Source organism: Coloeus monedula (assembly GCF_965178545.1).
Source record: "Coloeus monedula genome assembly, chromosome: 5".
NCBI lineage: Eukaryota > Metazoa > Chordata > Aves > Passeriformes > Corvidae > Coloeus > Coloeus monedula.
In genome coordinates this window covers 66,657,843-66,677,768 of record NC_138785.1, presented here as the reverse complement: position 1 = coordinate 66,677,768, position 19,926 = coordinate 66,657,843, and the positions used below count along the sequence as shown (strand labels likewise).

The window sequence follows — 19,926 nt, the reverse complement described above, 5'->3', positions numbered from 1 at the left end:
CTTTTCTTTTAAGGCAAAAGCCAGAAATGGCAGTCCGGATGTCTGTACCCAAGCTGGGCTCTGGGGAGACAGGTAACACCACATGGCCAAGGGCTGTAAATCTTGCTCACCAGCTGAGGGCTACTTGAGCATGCACCAACCAAAGTACAATGGGTGTGCAAGTATGACTCATTGTAAATCACTCATCTTAGACAAAAAATAGTGGACATTCCAGAGCCTGTTCAACTCTTCTGTGCAGCAGCAGGCTGCATGCCAGGATCTCCCCTTGAGTAGGAACGCCTCTCATGATTACTCCTCAAGGCTGAGCGAATCCTTATCACATCAGATACTGAGTAAGTGAACTGGGAATAAGCATGCCGAAATGTTGAAATATTAGCTAAGTGATAAAAAGATTGACTGCACATATATAAATAACCCTTTAGACATAAACCATTGATCACATCTGGGACTAAGTCCGGATTCAGCTGCAGCCACACTCCTCTCTGAGAAGTCTTCTCTGAACCTCCTGACTCAATGAAAGGGTCTCCCTGGCAGTTTTGTCTGACCCTGTTCTCTACGCACTAAATAGTGAAGTGTATCTTGACATCAAACCTTCTTAAACCGCTGTCACATTTACCATGGAATTTTGTTAACTCATTGTCTTACAGCAAATACATCATTGCTTCTCTCTTGCAAGTGAAGCACATCGCTCTTTTGTTCAGAGTAAACTAATCTTTAAGAGCAGAACCAGGAAACAAGAACAAGGACCAAACTCAGCATCTTCTTTTATGCTCTCTCACCTCCCCACCACTTCCAGATTTTTCCAGTGTAACAATCCTGCCAGCTAATTTGGGTAGTAATAAATTTTCTGAAAGATGTCAGGTTTGCTGTCCTTAAGTGCCTTCTGTGAATCTTTGCCTAATATATTTGAAGTCCAATCAAAATATCTCAGTTACCAGTATTTAAGAACTTAAATTCAATTTTCTTAGGTTCTAGTTTTCTACTTTTTTGTTTTGTTTTAAAGAATTTAAAGTTTTAAGCTCTTACACAGAGCCCAAAGCGCTAACATTTTTCCTAAGAACTCAGAAGTTCTCACACATTTTTAGGGAGTTAAATGCTCTAGGCTAAAACACAAATCACTGCCCTAATAAAGGGCCTAAATGGTAAGTAACCCAATGAGCATAATGGCCCACAACCAGCTGGCATCATCAACTATCTCAATGCTATCTTTATTTTCATCTTCACAGGTGTCTTCTGAACAGATAACAAGCCTCACCTCATCTCTTCTCCACACTTCTTTGCCTTTCATTTCAACCTTCTCTCACCCCATACAAGTTTCTATCAGCACAACTTCTTCTCACCAGTTCCATCATCCCATCTGTTTTTAAGCCTTGTCTTAACACTGGTGGCCATTCTAAACTGCTTTATAAATGCTTTCATTTTCCACTTCTCCATTTTTCTCTTGGGGCACAAACCTGACCATGCTGAACAATCCTGATTTCAGGATTAGATATCCATCCCATCAGTCATCATGCGGCAACGTAAACTGCTTAAACACGCTTGACACAAACATTAGTTTTTTGTAATAAATTATGTGTAGTTTAGGCAATTTCAACATGCAACCATTTTTCTTATTCCTGTGTATCCATATAGATTGAATTATTGTACCAGAAACAGTATTTATGATTAACAGTGTTTATTTCTGGTTAATATTCAGGCTGTAACTCTTCAGATAAGTTCTGTGTTTATTTAGAACCAAGAAGAGGGAATCCAGTAATGCTAACTCCATTTTATACTATCTGTTATACTAACTAGCTTTTAAAAAACCCCAGCAAAACAAAACAAAAAACCACAACCAACAAATAAAATAGACTCCTGACATACTCACTGTTTTCCCTCTCAGTACACACAGACTCAGGGTAACTGTAAAATTTTATTCTTATTAATGTCTGCCTGAAGATCCTCTCTGCTTTTCTAAGGTGCTGGTAGATCCTGAGGTGAATTGACCTGTTTTTCACATCTCAAGATTCCCATTATCAGCTGATGATGGCTCAGCACACACATTCATTAGAACAATTACAGGAGAAAATCTGTGCATTCTGCAGCTGAGAGCTGCTAGCCCTTCCCACATCAGCCCACAGGTGACCTGAGCTTCACCACATCGTGCTCATCTGCAATAACGTTGTGTTGGATTGGGATTCATAGGACTGCTTAAACTGGGTAAGGTGGCAAAAGTTTCTTTCATTTGTAGGTCTTAAATGCCTACAGTGCTCTTTTAAAAATTACATTCTAGCACTGGATAAGACCACTATCCATGCTCATCAAAACATAATTCTTCAACACTTCTGATAAAATTACAGAATAAAGATTTGAGGACACGGAGCAAAGTGACACGGGGTGATATGGCTGCCTCTTTTCATGGAATACTGGCAGACTGAACCGATGAACCATTTATTTAAAGCTGTTGGCCATGTTTTGTAACTATTCTAAGAAAAAAACAAACTGAAAGCCATCTTTTTTTAATCCATGTTTTTTTCTACTAGAATGTGTTTCTAGCCTCTCACATTTAATTAAACCTCTGTTTCAGGGGATGGTTTCTTCATGAATGCTATTGATTGAATACAATTACATTTCATAATACAGTAGTTAATAGGCACAAGTATTGTTTAACTAGCTCACTACATTAAAGCCTCATGTGTAACACCAAATCCACTCAAAAATTACCTTTTAAAACTTTTTGACCTGTTATTTCAGGAATCCCTACATTGAAAGCTAATATGGTTCACTGTTGCTTTAATTGATATTTGGACCTTGTAAAAGGGAAGCTGGTATAAAACAGTGACACTTCCTATTTGCACACTAAAGCTCTGGAACAGCAGTGCTGTTATTGGATACTGCACAAAATCAGTGCTCAACAAACAAGGTAAAACACTGCCACTTCTAATTTGAGACCTGCATTGTAAAAAAGAAGGGGAGGAGGGACTGAAAAAATTAATTTATACTGAATCTGAATTTGGCTAGTTGCACAAAGGCAAGAAACAGAATACTAGAAGGGGAACAAAGAGCTTCAATCAACAGCCAGATCAACGATTGCTTAAGGGAAGTTTTGCAGTTAAAAGGCTGATGTTTGGTTCCCAATCAACTACTATTTGCTTTTTGCTGATGAGAATTTTTCTTTCTCCTGAATAGCTAGCTAAAAGACTAATCAGTACAAGACATTAACAGACATATTTTTGTTTATGTGAACTTGCACAGCTGTCCATTAATTTTTTATGGAAAAGGGAACATTTTCATGTAAAAATATACAAAATTTTCTTAAGTCTTACTGTGATGGGAAAATTATAGAAAAGCATGAATTTAAGACATTTAATCAAGTTAATCTGCATTTCAATATCGATTAATCTAGTTTTGATAAAGGAGTACTTGTCGAATCAAAAGCTAGAAACTAAGACAACTTTGTGTGAATTTGGTTTTGTTCTCTTAGCAAGTGTTAGCATCCCCAAAATACAAATGGCTCTTTTCCATGCATTTATAAAGGTGGAATGACTTATCTTAAAGTTGCTGTACTGAAAATGTACACACATCACATGTTGCTAAGGAGTGAACGAAATAAAGTACAGGCCAAAAACATCAAAATTAGAAACCAACTGTCTGAAACAGGTGTTCATCTTTTTACACAGTTATTCTAATATGCTGAGGAAATAAAATTTTTAATATAGTACATTACAGACAATTGTAATATATAAACATTGTACAATATATACAATTTAGGATTAAAGAATTGCAAGACTAAGAAATGAGACAACTTGAATACCAAGATAAAGAAAAATTATTCCTCTTATTCTAGAATTCCAGTATAGATCAAGAAATAGAAAAACATGCTTTTCCAAGGTTGCCTCATTCCTCCTCCTTACACTGCAAAAGCATATGGCAAAATATTCTATTTTTTAGCCCCCACAAGTAAATGCAAACAGCGCCAGCATTGAACAACCAATGGACACAGCTAGAGCTTGCAGGAAGGGTCAAGGTAAGAAATTCTCCTCAGTACCATTTACAGCTCCTTTTGCCAGTTCTCAGGTGCACTGCATAAAGCTTCAAGAATACATTCAAACAGATCAAGGAAAATGCAAAAAAAAAAAAAAAAAAATTCTAAACTTAAGCTAGACATTTTAAATAGACCTGCAGTGGAAAAGCGAGAAACCATGCTTAATAATCCCTTTTTTTATGTCAGAGCTGTTTTGAAGTCAGTATGTAGATAAACAAACGTGCAACACAACCAGGTATTTAAGACTAAAACATGAAAACACCAGCATTGTATGACAATATCAAACAGGTTGTCAAACTTCATAAAACATTAGCAGGTTTACATGGACTTCTCAGCTCCGGAAAGAACAGAACGACAAATATTTACAAAACACACCAAAAAATTACCTTCCCTCTTTGTAATTTTCTTTCTTCTGTGAAAGACAGGCAGAATTTTACATTTAAATGAACATTTCTTTTAAAATCTGTACAGTTTGCTTCCAGTTGAAAACCAAGGAATACTAAATACAGATTTAAAGCTTGGTTTTGGTGTTAATTTGTCCTTTTTTACCCCAAAACACCAAATGGTGCTTTGTCATAGTTTTATCATCTTCTGTTCTATTCTTACATGGCTTTCCCCCCTTAACAGTTTGTTTTGCTACATGACAGCCTTTATTTATCACATTGTCCCTTCAGCAGATCAGATACTACATCTTTGCTGGTGCTTTTCTTGTATTTGCATCTCATTAGCTCTGCTGCCCAAGACTCTCGTGCTGTTGGTGTTTTGTATCTTTGAGATACTTACAAGCAAATAACAGAGAAAGGCATAACATTAGCTATGACTTAAAAACCAAAGTAGTAGAGACTTGTCAATACCCAGTGATGGCCTTCTGTGACAGAGTGACTCCATCAGCAGACAAGGGAAGGGCTACGGGATGACATTTAGCTGCACTTCTGTAAAGCCTCTGACACAGTCCCTCAGAACATCCTTCTATGTGAATTGGAGAGAGATGGATTCAATGAATGGACTGTTAGGTGGATCAGAAATTGGCTGGATGGTCAGATCCAGAGGGCAGTGGTCAACGGCGCAAATCCCGATGGACATCAGTGACAAGTGGCGTCCCTCAGGGGTCTGAACTGGGACCAGAATTACTTACTATCTTCATTAATGACACAGATGAAGGAATCAAGTGCACCCTCAACACATTTGCAGGTAACACCAAGCTGAGTGGTGCAGTTCACGCACCTGAAGGACGGGATGCCATCCAGAGGGACCTGGACAAGCTCAAGAAGTGGCCCACAGGAATCTCATGAGCTGTAACAAAACCACGTGCAAGGGCCTGCACCTGGGTCAGGACGGCTCCTGGTGTCAACACAGGCTGGGGATGAAGAGATCAAGAGCAGCCCTGAGGACTTGGGGGTGCTGGTGGGTGAGGGGCTGGACACAACCCAGCCATGGGCACTCACAGCCCGGAAACTACCCTGTCCTGGGATCATCCACAGCACTGTGGGCAGCAGCTGAGGGAGGGGATTCTGCCCCTCTGCCCCGCTCAGGTGAGACCCCTCCTGCAGAGCGACATCCAGTGCTGGGGTCTCCAGCACAGAAAGGACATGGACCTGTTGGAACAAGTCCAGAGGAGGCCACCAAGATGATCAGCACCTCTCCTGTGAGGAAATGGCTGAGAGAATTGGGATTGTTCTGCCTGGACAAGAGAAGGCTTTGGGGTGACCTAATTGAGGCCTTCCAGTACCTGGAGGGAGCCTACAAGAAGGATGGAGAAGGACTTTTTACAAGAGCAGGTAGTAAGAGGAGAGATGGCTTCAAACTGAAGGAGGGTAGGTTTAGACTAGATGTAAGAAATTCTTTACTGTGAGGGTGGTGAGGCCCTGGCATGGGTTGCCCAGAGAATCTGTGAATGTCCCATCCCTGGTAGTGTCCAAGGTCAGGTTGGATGGGGTTTTGAGCAACCTGATCTAGGGGGAGGTGTCCCTGCCCATGGCAGGGGTTTGGAACAAGATGATCTTTAAAGTCCCTTCCAACCCAAACCATTTTATGATTCTATGAAATCTTTAGTAGAAACATGTTTAATCTGTATTTTAAACCCCACTGAATTTTGAGGCTAGACAGAGAAGCCTGAAATACCAGATATTTCAGATTATTACAAGGATTATTATGGTAAACCAATTCGGATCACATAGATTACACCTATAATGTCATATCGTGTAGTAAGATGACTGACTTACTAAAACAAACAGTTTGTGTCACAATATACACATTTGAGAGCTGCTTTAGTCAAAAAAGGAAAGAAAATTTTCTTCTACTTGGTGACTTACAGTAACTAGAAAGTAAATACATTTATCAAGTTGATGAATGAGCCTATCCTGCAGCTATTCCATGTGTATGAGATTGCTTATTGTTCTAGCTAATGGGTCCATCATTCTGAAAATAATCTACAGTCTCCAACATTTCCCCTATGGTTAAATTGGCATTCACAAGTATGTAATAGGGAGCAGCCACAGAAGTCTAATGTGATCTTCCAATTTAAAAATACCATCAAAAAGCAGTGATTAGTCATTGCCCAGGCAGCATGAGTAAGGAAAGGTCCACAAAGTTCTGGTTTGTAACTGAATTATCTCTTTTACTGATAACATGACTAGTCATTCAGAGGCAAGACCCAAATCTATACATATATATAAAGAAAAAATACGATCTATCCACATATAAATTTTTGATCTAGTTCTCAGTAGAACCCCAGTATCTCCATCTTTCACAGAACATACCAAAGGAGCTGATATTAGTATGTGCCCAAATAAAGCAGCAACAATCTAGCAACAAAATACCTCCATCCCTACTGCTCTACTGCTGCAAAGGTAGAATACTTGCCAATTAATAACAGATGTACTGTAGTCTCAACAATAAATTCAGCTAGTTAGAAGTAATCAACAAAGTAACTGTGTAAGAGGCTATGGTTAAAACAGACAAATCCCACTGACTTGTTGAAATATTCAAAAACACTCACCCAAGAGTTTTAGAACTCAAGAATGAATGAGATTAATTATTAAGCTCTCTTTTAAAACTTCCTTGATGCCTGGAATCTAAAGGTGGCAATCCCTAAAAATAAGGACTCCATGGGTATTCAAACAGCTCTAGCTCTGTACACCTGATGTTCATACCAAGCAACATAAAATGCATCAAAAGCTAAAATGAGTAGACAACAATATGAAGATCTGTCTGGGAAGAAGTAACGTGACTTCTGCAGAGGGAACCTCTTGGGAGCTCTGTGAAGGGGTCAAGAAGCTTGAGAAGAATGGTGATGCATCTGTCAAGCCTCTGGATTTCCAAACAGGTTTTGTCAAAATACCTCATTTAAAGGCTTTTAAGGAAACTATGGAGCTAAAACATTAAGAGGGAAGGGTCCAAAAAAGATAAATAATTTTTAATCACAAGGGAGAAGCTATTAAACAACCACTTCTCAGAAGGGTGGGATGTCATGGCTGAGGTTCTTGAGCACCCTGGGAGCTTTATTTTTGTGTATGATCTGCAAAAACAGAGAGAGCAATGAGCTCTGAAAGGTTACTACCAATGCAAGATTATTCAGGGTAATAACCAGAACAGACTGAAGAACTGCCCAGGATCTGAAAGTCTGAATAACCTTACTAAAAGGTAATAAAATGGTAAGACTTAACTGGTAAACACATGGAGAACAATTTTAGCATCAGATACAGAATGCCAGCCTCTGAGATCACAAGCAGCATCTTGGGGCTTTAGCAGACAACTTCAAAAAGAACCTCAGCACACCACTTAGCAAAAAATCCCAAGTCAAATACCGGGAACCACTGAAAACCAGCAGAAAACAATTATGCCACTGTGCACATCCAGAGTTTGCTCGTATCTTGAGTAAGTGCAGTTCTGATTCACTTATTGCTAGGAGTAAATCATATAATTTAAAACTGTTTAGGGTAAGAGAGAAGGCATGATCAAAGGTTTGTGGACAACTTCTGATCAAGTAGGCTCTGACTTTTCCAATCTGAAAAAGTAACGACATAGACAAAATGTGACTTAGGTCTACAAAACCACAACAGGCAGGAGAGGCCAGACAGGAATCAGGAGCAAACAAAAGCAAGTGGGAACACAGACTTACAGAACTCTCTGTAAAAGGACATTTCTCAGATGAAGTTTTTAAACAATATTAATAGAGGCTGGACAAGTCAGTGGAGAAGTTAGTACATCCACAAAACATGGGAGGCTGAAATAGTAGCTTATAGATACATAAAATTTTGTTATATTTTTCAGAGCTGTTCTCAAAAATTTCATTTAACATCCTACCCAAGGTAAAAACTGGTAGACAAATAGTCTGAATTTTGTATAATTTATGAGGAAAATAATTCAACACATTAATTTTTACATTAAAACACATTAAATTACTTTTAAGCAGTATTCCACTTGAAGTGTTGTAAAATCATGGAATGACAAAGGGATTTGTGAATAATGTCTTAAAATGAAGTTCATTTGGAAACACTGTTGTAAAGCCTTAAATATGATCATACTTGCAAGCCTAAGATAGTAAATAATTAGAATAATAAGACAAAATTACCTTTTCAAAAGTCAAGTTTTGTGCATGCTAAGTTGTATTTAACCTGTAAAAGGAATGAGGTCCAGGACAAAGAACTCATGATTCTATTTCCACTACCAGTAAAATATTTCATAATTCAACTGGTACACTTTTTTCTGTAGCCTTTATATTGTGGTTATGCTTCATGGTTCAAGCTACCTCCACTGTGTTATCTTGAGCTCTAAGAACATAACAAAATGAGAGATCCTGCATCATACACACAAAGAAAGCCAGCTGTCACAGCAATACAGAGAACAAAGGTAACTCCTCTAATGTCTGCCCTCTGCTTCATGATATTAATACTTCAGGGAAACTGAGGACTCACTATGAAACAGGTTATCCTCTAAACAGTAAACCAAAATGAAGTCAGGTTTTCTACTGATCTCTGTAAGATCCCTAGTGTCTAATAAAAGTTGAACTGAAGCATGCCATTTGCTTTATTACAAGCATTAATTACGTTATCTCCCTGTTATCAAGTTCCTTATTGTCATTAAATATGCAGAACCTTAACCCATGACCTCTATTCTTCTATCAACTTTGGCTGGAGTGGTCCAATAGGCTTAGAAGCCACTTCTGCACTTTGTTAGGCTCCTTCAGCACACACACGTTCACAGACACATCTGTGCCCACAGGCAACATGGTCACATCAACCCCGTTCTCTCAAATGAAGCCAAGGTAAAATGTGTATAGATAATCCCATGCACTGATGCAAAGTTAACTTCTTAGTATTTGCCAGACACACTTTTCCTGTAAAACAGCAGAGTACAATGGAAGTAATGACCCAGGTACCATTAGCAGCAATGCCCTCATGGATGCATTAAGCAGGTAACGTAACATTGATTTCAATGATACAGAGACATTAGATGATTAAAATTCAGATGTTCTTCAAATCTTTTGCAGAAAAGTCAACATCCAATAAAAAGTTATCTGCATTAAAAAATAAATATGGATAAGTTCCTTAACCCTGCAACACTCTATTGTCCTTAAAATTTACATTAATGATACACCAGTCACTGCAATACAAGGATACAGGAATTTATGTACATGCAAATTACTACCAAGACATCAAGTTGCTCTTACCTTGAACTAGATCTTGACTTTACATCTTCCTTTGCTGTCCTTTCACTATTAGCATCTTCATTGTAGTCCATTTTTTTATCAGACAGTTGTTTTCTCTTCTCCCACTTCTTTTGCTGATTTGAGATGCTTTCTGCTTCTCCTTGGGAGTCACTTTCTGCTCCTACCTGTGAACCTGAGGAATGTGCCAGGCACTTAGAGGAGATTGGCAGTTTTTGCTCTTCACTGCCAAAGTCTCTTTCTGCTAACAAAGCAGAAGTTTCAGGTTTTAATGTTTCCTGCTCAGGGACTGAATTGTCCAAGCTATCTACATGGTCCATTTCCTTAGACTTTACTAATGTGTATGAAGCATTTACAACACCTCCTGCAGAATGTTTAGCCTTTAAACCTTCAACACCATCCTCCCTGCTGTCTTCACAGCTGCCACAACACACACAGGAATTAATTAGACAGTTTGTGGAAGCTATACTGAGTTTATGGGATTCATCCTCCTCCTCATTTGCTAATGGATTAGCAGATCCAGGAACACAACTAATAGCTGCTTCTGGAGTTGTTACTGGGGATTCTGAGCTAGAAGGAGATTTAGGATTGAATATTACAGTAGCAGATATTTTCATTCCCCCTGTCCTGTGAGCTATGACTTCCGCTGTTTCTGCGTCATCGGCATATGCATCCCAGCCATTGAGGTATAATTGTGAGTCTGGACCTTCTAGACAGCTGCATGAATTTGGAACTGAAATGCCAGACATCTGTTTTCCATCTTCAACATTATTATTATTGCTTAAGTCACTTTCAGCATCTTTTAAAAGCAAAGCTTCCTCTGTCTGATGGCCATTCTCATAAAGCAAAGCATCTCTATATTGCAGGTTCTGTTTTGAATCGTGGCAAGGGTTATTCACCCAAGCAAATGTATCACTTACTGAATCCAACCCAGCAAGAGCTTCTCCTGCTCCATCTAGGTCATCCATAAAAAAAACTCTGTCCTCTTCATCAGTTAAGTTGTCAAGATGGTGTCTTGTTGGTGAAGCTTCTGTGCTGGAACTATTTCTTAGGCTAGGTCTGTGAGCTGGAGACTGACAGATGCTTGGAGGGGAAAGCAGAGAAGACATTTCATCTCCAACTCTGTGTACCATCCTGTTCAGCTGCTCCAGCTCCTGCTCATCATACTGCATGGAACAAGCCAGCTCAGCCTCTGTGTTCTCAGCTTTTGCTGAAAGTTCCTTAGGAGGCAAAGTTGCAGTTATGCCTGGCGTAATGACAGAGGGTACTTCAGGATCTCCTCTGACAGGAAAATCTACATCTTGAGAGATGCAGAGGTTACGTTCCAGTGTGTGCAGTTCATCCTCGGTCAGTGTCTGAAGGAGATCCCTGAAAATGAAGAAATACACATATCACTTGTCATTCATAATCATGAGGCATTGATGTTACAGATTTTAAAAAAGCTTCTACTGTTAGTGCAGAAATCCAGAACTTGAGGGCACGGAGTACTTTCAGCTGTGTAATGCAAGCTGCATTTGGCATTCATATCCAGAGCATGTGACTACCAATGCCTGACTTTAAGATTACTCATGCAAACAGAGGGTATAAAATTACATACATGCTTGTAGTGAAGCCTCAAAATAAATCAAAACACACACACACAAATGAAACTTTTCCCCTCCCCAATTAGATTAATTTTGTCATTTTAATTTTTTAATTCACAAACTTGACTTTCATTAGCAAACCAATTTTCCATCCTTCAAGTTGATTCAGAAAATTATTCTGCAAAAGGGTACTGCAAAAGTTTCACAGCATTATACTGTTAGATAAAAGAATTCAATAAAATCGTAATCTTGCTTATGTAACACTGGTATCTGGAAGCCTGATCACTGAAACAGGAAGTGGAAGTTGGCTCTCTCCTGCCTCAAACACTGAAGTCAGTGCTCTGGTTTTGACTGGCATAAGCCTACTTTTCTTCACAGTGGCTACCATGAGGCTGTGTTTTGGATTTGTGCTGGAAGCAGTGTTGATAACCCAGGGATGTTTTGCTATTGCCGAGCAGGACTTAGACAGAGCCAAGGCCTTTTCTGCTCCTCACTCCACCCCACCCACGAGGAGGCTGGGGGTGCACAAGGAGTTGGGAGGGGACACAGCTGGGGCAGCTGACCCCAGAAGACCCAAGGATATTCCATACCATAGATATGGCACCATGCTCAGTACATGGGGCAGGGGGAAGAAGGAGGAAGGGGGGGATGTTCGGAGTGGTGGCGTTTGTCTTCCCGAGTCACGGTGACGTGGGATGGAGCCCGGCTGTCCTGGGGATGGCTGAACACCCTCCTGGGGAAGTGGTGAATTAATTCCTTGTTCTGCTTTGCTTGTGTGTGGGGCTTTTGCTTTACCCATTAAACTGCCTTTATCTCAACCCATGACTTTTCTCACTTTTACTCTTCTGCTTCTCTCCCCAAACCCACCGGAGGGGTGAGCAAGTGGCTGCATGGGGCTGAGTTGTCAGCTGGGGTTAAGCCACACCGGGTCATTAAGGAGTAAAGCTTCTGCATGATGTTAAGAACAAGGCAGATCTAGAAGCAAACACTGAGCAATTTAGTAAACTGTGTTTCTTGTACACATGCAGCATCTCCAGTGTTACCAAGTGTCCTCAGTACTGTAGTTTAGGACTATGGGCACCTGAAATAAAAGTGTTTTTAAGTGCTTGGTAACTTAAAAATAAATCCACAAGACACAGCAGCACTTAATTTTAGGTTTGAATTTGATTTACACTATCCTTCTCAATTAGAAGCCACATACACAAATATCCTCTGTCAAGAACTGCTGCCATCATTTTCAAAGATCAGTAAGAGTATTTTAGCATAAATGAATGGATGGGAAAAGCAAAACCTGTTCAACAGAGGTTAGGAGTCCATTATTCCTCATGTGTTTAGAAATCATTTGTTAGCAGATGACATACAGCTGGCATAATAATAGCAACAACAATAATAATAATATGCACATAATAATAATAATAGTAGTAATAATAATAATATGCACATATTAAAAGAATTCCCTTACAGGAGTAACTTTAGTGTAAAAAGAGACCAAAAAACCAAAGAAACATTCAACTTTTTGAATCTTGATTTCCAGTCAGTGGTTTACATTCTTAACTTGTTAGCTCAAAGATCAAATATTTTCACAAGTAGTAGCAGTTTTTCAAATAGCTCAAAAAACACATCGCTACTATCTGACTTGCTGTTGGGGTAACTTTATGATGTGTATCTCCTATCACTTGCTTTATGCCCAGACATGAATCCTGTGCCTTTCTGTAAGGAAGGGAGGGGAGAGCCGGTGGAATTCTTTCGGCGCTCTGTTCAAAAACAGAGATCAGCTCGCTGGCTTCTCCTGCCCGGCTGCTCCACTTCTGCAGCAGGGAAGAGAGTGGCATCTCCCGCTTTCTAACTAGCTTTTTGTTCATTAGCTAAAGCAAGGAGTTTTCCTGGAACTTCAGTTTCTTCTTCTTCTCTTCTGCACTGTTCAACAACAACAAAACATTGCTGGGAGACCTTATACCTCGGCCTGGAGGGGCCCAAGCTGACCCAGCTCTGAGAAGAGAAAGGGACAGAAACGACTCTGAAATCTACCCAGGTTTTCTCCACAGCGAGAGGTTTTATTATTTAGCATTATTCTTCTCCCATGCCTGCATGCATTGTGTTTATTAAATAAATAACTTTTTTTTTTTCTTTTTTCACTTTCCTCCAAGGAAAAATTCTTTCCAAACCTGGTGGGGGAGGGGTGGTTGTAACCTCCCTTCTATCTGAGAACATTCATTTCAGACGTTTCCCTTAATTTGTCTCAAACCGGGACACTTGTGCCATCAGCTACCTGCATTTTGAAAAAGCTAACAGTTTAAATAAGCATGCTTAAGACAGAAAAAAAATATGGCTATGTATATTCCACGCAATTAGCATTTTATTTCTTAAAAAATCTTGCTTATATCAGTAATGTGACCCTGAAAAAAAATTCTAAGCCTCGAGAAGTACCACCTTGTAAGAACAATTACACTACTGTATCCTCCCTTTTCACTGCTCACACTCTGTGACAGAGAAGTCAGAATTTCACAGAATCATTCCATACGCATCTTCAAATCCAAAGTTTGACTTTTTTTTCAGTCATAAATGAGTAAGAAAGGAAAATGGGCAATCTTTGTTAGACCCACCTGCCTAGTAAGCTATAAACCACTATTGCTATTTGGCACACTAGAACATTTTAAATATCTATACACTCCTTTCTTTTGTCTACACAGGATGTAATGATACCACCTTACTGTTACTCGGAGCTTGTATTTAACCAGTGTCTGTAAGAGATTAAGCACTTGAACAACACCTTAAAAACAAACAGACTGAGAATGGCTTAAGCTTTAAGGTTAACATAAATACAGTAGTATTATCATTGTTTATTTTTGAAATAACTATATCAATAGGATTAATAAAAACATTGAATAATATAATTGCTGCCATGAGGCTTTGAATTATGAATTTTCATTTTGTTAGTTTTTACAGAAATACTGATGTAGAATTTTATAAGCATAAACAAAGTAACATGAGATTTTAAAAACAGTTGGGAGTTCTCATTTTAAAAAAACATAAGAAACAAGAGTAAGCACACAAATGTAACAGTGAAGGGCTTAAGCTTGTCCCTCACATATAGTAAATAAATTGAGGAGAGTAAATAAAGCCTGGTTAAAAAAATAACAATAATAATAACAAGAACAACAACCACCACCAGTGAAATCAGCAGACAGTCCTCATTGTCTTTTTAGGTGAGTCAGATCCACTCAGCCTTGGAAGAGTAACATAACCAGTTGAATTACATGTGGTAGTCTACCAGTCCTATCATTTCAGTCATGAAATAATCCTGCTTTAAATTCAAAGGGAATATACTCATTTTCCTAATTCAAACACTGGAAATTTTGCTATTAACAAATACAGCTTATTCTAGAAGAGGTTCAGGTAATTATCTTCACTTCTCTGGTTAAAAATTCCCTAGATTCACCAGCCATTTTTAAAGATGACAAATGTTTGGTCAACAGTTACCTTTTAGATATACTGTATATTAGATTATACAGGAGTCACTGCCAACCTGCCATGTTGTAAAATGACTATGAAGATACTGAAAATTAATGTTAACCAATATATGGACAGAAATGTGACATTTCACTACTAAAAAACTAAACATCAGGTGTCATCAGTAAATTATAAGGTTTAATTAAACTGTAGCTACTTCAGTGGTTCATTTCCTTTTTGGTGAAGAACCTTTAACTCATTGTGCTCATATGGGCAAAAAGAATTTCTTCCTCTGCTTACATTATTCAGAAGCCACAGGTAAAGTCAGTTTCTTCAATCCACCCTGACAAGCAGCAGAGTGCCTTCTTCTCAGAGAGGCTTCAGAAAATACTGAATTTTAAAAAGTGCATGGTGAGGTTTCACCTGCTTTTACTCTTTTTGGCATTGTATCACAGAAAGGCAATCTAGCTTTCAAAATACAAGGAACGTTTTTCTTTCAGTGGTTACAGCTACTGGCACAAAAACAAAGCAAGTTCTTCAGATGTGCTCTGCCTGCTACAAGCAGAAGAAGAGATTTGCTCTGCCTACTGCGAAACCTGAAAACTACTGCGAAAATGAATGTATTTTACTCTACTGCCAATATCCAGGGTACAGAAATGAGTTCTTCAAAGACATGAGGCCAGATGTCAATTTAAAGACAAGTTCGGCTAAACAGAGGACGAGGCCTTATGCTTTTTCTCAGAGTCTCAACAATCTATTGTTTTCGAAGTTGTCAGCTACCAGGACACCAAAAATTTTCATACCTAATAGATATTTATCTTCTCTGCTAGTTCTGATTAAATTACGTGGATCAACATAATTAAATACAGTACTTATCTTTGCCTTATGGATATTTTAGGACAATACAGTTTAAAAATTAATTACCTGTAACCCTACAAAACAACCAGCTCTGTATTTGATGTTACTCCATGAGCTATAATGTTTAGTTGGCTAAAAAGTTACAGAACTTTACAGAGAAATTCACTGGGATGTGATCACATTCTGCACCAAGATGTTGTTCTATATTCTTACAACAGGCACACAACTGCAATACAAAATGCAGCTCTTTCAACAGAAGACTTCTGAATCTACTTTCATGCCTTAACTACTGGTGATAGAGAGCAGAGAAAAGACTCCAGGATAAAACACTCCTCCCTCACTGGGGAGCAGAAATATCAGGATCAAATATCTCATTCCATATTCCTCAGAGGTTTCTATGAACATTCTCACAGAGTAGGGATTGCAGCCTGATGAGTCAAAAAAACCTCTGATAAGAAAAAAAAAACCTACACAGCTTAGGTACTTTTAAAAGTAATTCAATTATCCTACATGAACAGCACACTTATTTGTATCTCATTGTTATTTTCAGTCAATGTATTTTTCATTCAAGAATATTACTAAAGGATCTTTTTGAGCTCAGTTCTTGCCAGTATTTGAGTTCAATTCAGAGACTGCCAGACATGGAATTTCATATTACTTCCTGCTTGAATTTTTGCTCTGATAGATGTTATCTCACTAAGAACGCTTTGCAAACTGTCTCCTAGACAGCTGAAATCACATTTTTTTAATGTTCCCTTTCCTTCACAGAATAAATACACGTCTTAAAGTATATCAGAACTTTTCCAAAACTGAATCTGGAAGTCTTTTTATTTTCTAAAGTTTGCATTGAAAACCGTAGTTATTGAGCAAACAAGCATTTCACAAATCTGTTCTTAACCCCAGAACTAAGTTCACAGTAACTGAAATGGACTGTGCAATACACTGACTTCACTGATTTTCATTTTCCACATTGTAACATATGAAGATAAAGCAGAAAATACAGATGATGAGAAGCATATTAGCTTTTAAATACCCTTTTGGCTTTAGACAGCAAGTGGAATGTTGGTGAAAATATCTGCAATAGCCACATATTGGGAATAAAGTATTTTAATGTAACTTCATGCACTTTTCAAGCTTCAGTACCAATAAAGCTTTTTCCTCCCTTCTAAATTGTTTTGTTTCTCAATTCATGTTGTTGTTCTTAACCCAGTGTTTTATAAAACCATAATCACTCAAAAAACCCCAACAAACCAAACATGTTGATTTGCCAATTTTAATTCTCATATTTCAATATGAATATCATTAATGTACATAAAAATAAGACTTCTAGACAAAAATACTGGAAGTCTTCAAGGGACACAAGAGGATGTGGTCTAGATATTTATAAAGGCTCACTTCAGAAATAGCTCCCCCCCAAACCACCTCTGACAGAGCTTACATTCTCCCTCAGGAGATGCCTCACCTCTAACGGATGAGAGGAGATCAATCTGGATAAACTACGTGAAAACTATTCTTACATCAAGCTGTCACCATGACATCCAGGGAAGGCGATAAACTGCTGAAAATTGGACACAGGGGAAAAAAAAATACCTGCCAAATTATGTCTAGAGATTTCTAGGAATAAAAGTTGCAGTTGGTATATAAATTTGAATTCCAAGAAAATAATGAGGCTTATGGATTAAGAAAAATTTTTAACACCCAGATAAAATACCTGAGGAGTGAACATAAAGATCGTTTAAAAATACAGCTTAATTTCTCCAAAGTAACAGATCACAGGTCTTCTAAAGACCTCAGCTAAGAAAAAAATATTTTAATGCTCTTTACACTTGAGCCAAAGCCCACATCTCCAATGGTAACCAAGACTGAAGCATTATGGAAAGAAGTATAAAGTGATTCATCCTGTAAAAAAATAAATTTACAATATGAAAAACTGATAGTAATTTCTATTAGGTTAAGAATTATCTGAGTATTGCATCAAAGCATAACAAGAAAATGTAATAAGCCTAGTTAAACAGAAACATTGATGCTAATCAGAAACAGAATCTCCCAAAAATAAACTCTAACTTTAGTATTTTAGGCATCATCAAACCACAAGGAAAATGTGAAATGCTGTAAAATAATAGTCAAGAAAAAGAAACTATCACAGAGATTAAAAGTTCAGAAAACTACCATAAAATGAAAAACTACATTTAGTTATTTCACAGGTGTATCAGGCTGATGAGAGGAAAATGCAGTTTATGGTTAACATAGCAAACAGAAACACTTTTCTAAGCATTTATGAGTTTTCAGGCCTCTGATTTTCACTTCAGAGGAAAAGTAGTTACACCTATCTTTTATTACTTGCCTTATTTTTCTTAGCAAAGTGTGAAAAGGTCTGAAGAGTTCAGACATATCTTCTGGTTTATGGTCCAAGTTTAATGGTCCCTCGGAGTAGACAACAAGGCCACTGTAATTCAAACACATGCATGAACACACACAGAAATGAAAACTTTATTACACAGAGCAACCACTGAATAGTCACAAAAGCAACTGTACATAAACATTAGAATGACATTGAACTACATCTCTTTATCTTATTTTTGTCTTATTCACCCACAGTTAGAATTAGATGCCATTTAAAGTAACAGGAAAAAGATTCTCTCCACTCTGTTCCCCCCTTAAACACGGCAGAAAAAGCAATGGAAGCATAAAGGGAAGAACACACATTTATTTCATTGCTGCAGCTGACTGATTTAAAAAACAAAACAAAACAAAACAAAACCACAAAGGAAACCAAAGGAAACCTATTATCAAGTCCACTGGGGAAATTCCACTGATTTGAGATACTGCAGATGTCTTTTTCTCTCCAGTCTAAATAATTTCCAGGTAAGGCAGTGGACTCCCGAGCTCCTAGTTTTCTACCTCTAGGATAAATATAACCTGGTATTGACATATAGTAAAAAAAGAAAACAGATATTCTTAATCACATAAAACACATGTTGAAGAAACCACACTTCTAAATCAGCAGTTGTACAAATTTCCCAGGTAAGTTCACAATCCTGAGAGCCTCCATGTACTTCACTGTAGATATCTCAACAGCTCCTCCTGACCAAATCACCACTGCCCAAACCTGTTTGTGTGTCAGGGATTAAACAAAATTCACCTTCCTATCTGCTGTACCATATCATACTGTGTCTGAGAGTGGATTCCCACCAGGCACCACTCCTCTTGAAACTGTTTAATCCTCTGCCCACTGCAAAAACAGTGTATGTTTCCCAAAGGCAACCCATTCTCACACTTGAGATGACATCAGTTTTCTTTTTCTAAGGCCATTTTCCCCTTCCTGTCCATAGTGTCAGTGCTCTGTCACCCAAGGTATTTCAAAGGCATGTTCCTTTTCTTAAACTAAAACTACATTTTGCTTCAGAGAGCTATCCAGAACCCAAATCATCCAGAGTAACAGGGATCCTCAGCTAACTAACAAGTCTATCAAAGTACTTTGGCCACCAGTTATTCCCTAGCAAGCACCATGTAACCACCAAAGCCTCTCCTGATGTCACAAGCTATATGAATTCCTCTGAAGTATTAAAAAAAAAAGACCAGGGGATTAGGGATTTGAGGGCAGGAGCAGGGAAGAGGAGATGAGAGAGAGAAAAAGTTGCTTTCTTTGCAAGTCACCTTTTTTTTTTTTTTTTTTTTTTGTGGCTTAAGACAAATTCTCTTGTTGCCAAGGATACATCATTTCATCTTTGTTTTCTGTGCTTTCCAAGCTTCAACAAGCAGGTTGCCACAAAGTGAAGCAGTTATTGCTGACTCATGTCTTATGTTCTGCATAAGCAAATGTTACTACTTTGCTCGGTGAAACTCAAGGCTACTCTCCTCAAACTTCTACTTGATGCCAAGTCACTGTTTCTTTGGCTTTCAGGCACAGTTTGCTTTCCATAGAATTTAATTCTCTGAAGAAATTTTTAAAAAAATATAAGTGGGCTAGAGCACCACAGGAAAAAAAAATAAAAGGATTATGAAATGGCTTCTGTATAACATTTGAAAGAGCTCTGAAGCAAAGCCTGAATATAGCTGTAGCACTAAAAAGAGTTAAAAATTGCTAAAAAGTGTGTCTTAATATTTCCTACAAGGCTTGTGTTTCTTCCAGAAAACACTGTATCTGGATGGGGTAGTTATTCTGTGGAACTTCACATGACAGTGATTTCTTTTCATATCACTGGATAATTAGGAGCAGTTAAACTTTTTCTCTTCTTCTCTATCCTTCTTTGCAATTTGGGATAGACATGATCTATTTTCCAGAGAGCCCCTGGTTTTCCAGTTAGTCATGATGTGTTCGTCTTCGCTGTGTCTTCCAGCAG

The 19,926-nt window shown here is 38.2% G+C and overlaps 1 protein-coding gene across 3 annotated transcripts in view; it reads right to left on the bottom strand.

Moving 5' to 3' along the window:
• ZFYVE28 (zinc finger FYVE-type containing 28) overlaps positions 1-19,926 on the bottom strand; it is a 149,214-nt gene that overhangs the window by 33,656 nt on the left and 95,632 nt on the right. Inside the window, exons 7-9 of one of the 3 annotated variants that reach the window (XM_082281483.1) lie at positions 17,928-18,029; positions 12,319-12,356; positions 10,967-11,060 (exon numbers count right to left, since the gene is read on the bottom strand). In XM_082281483.1, coding sequence (XP_082137609.1) covers positions 12,347-12,356; positions 17,928-18,029 — 112 coding nt within the window. In that variant the 3' untranslated portion in view covers positions 10,967-11,060; positions 12,319-12,346. Of the gene's footprint in view, positions 1-9,695; positions 11,061-12,295; positions 12,357-17,927; positions 18,030-19,926 lie in introns of those variants that run through there. The other 2 variants (XR_014226393.1, XM_082281484.1) reach the window with 2 other exon arrangements.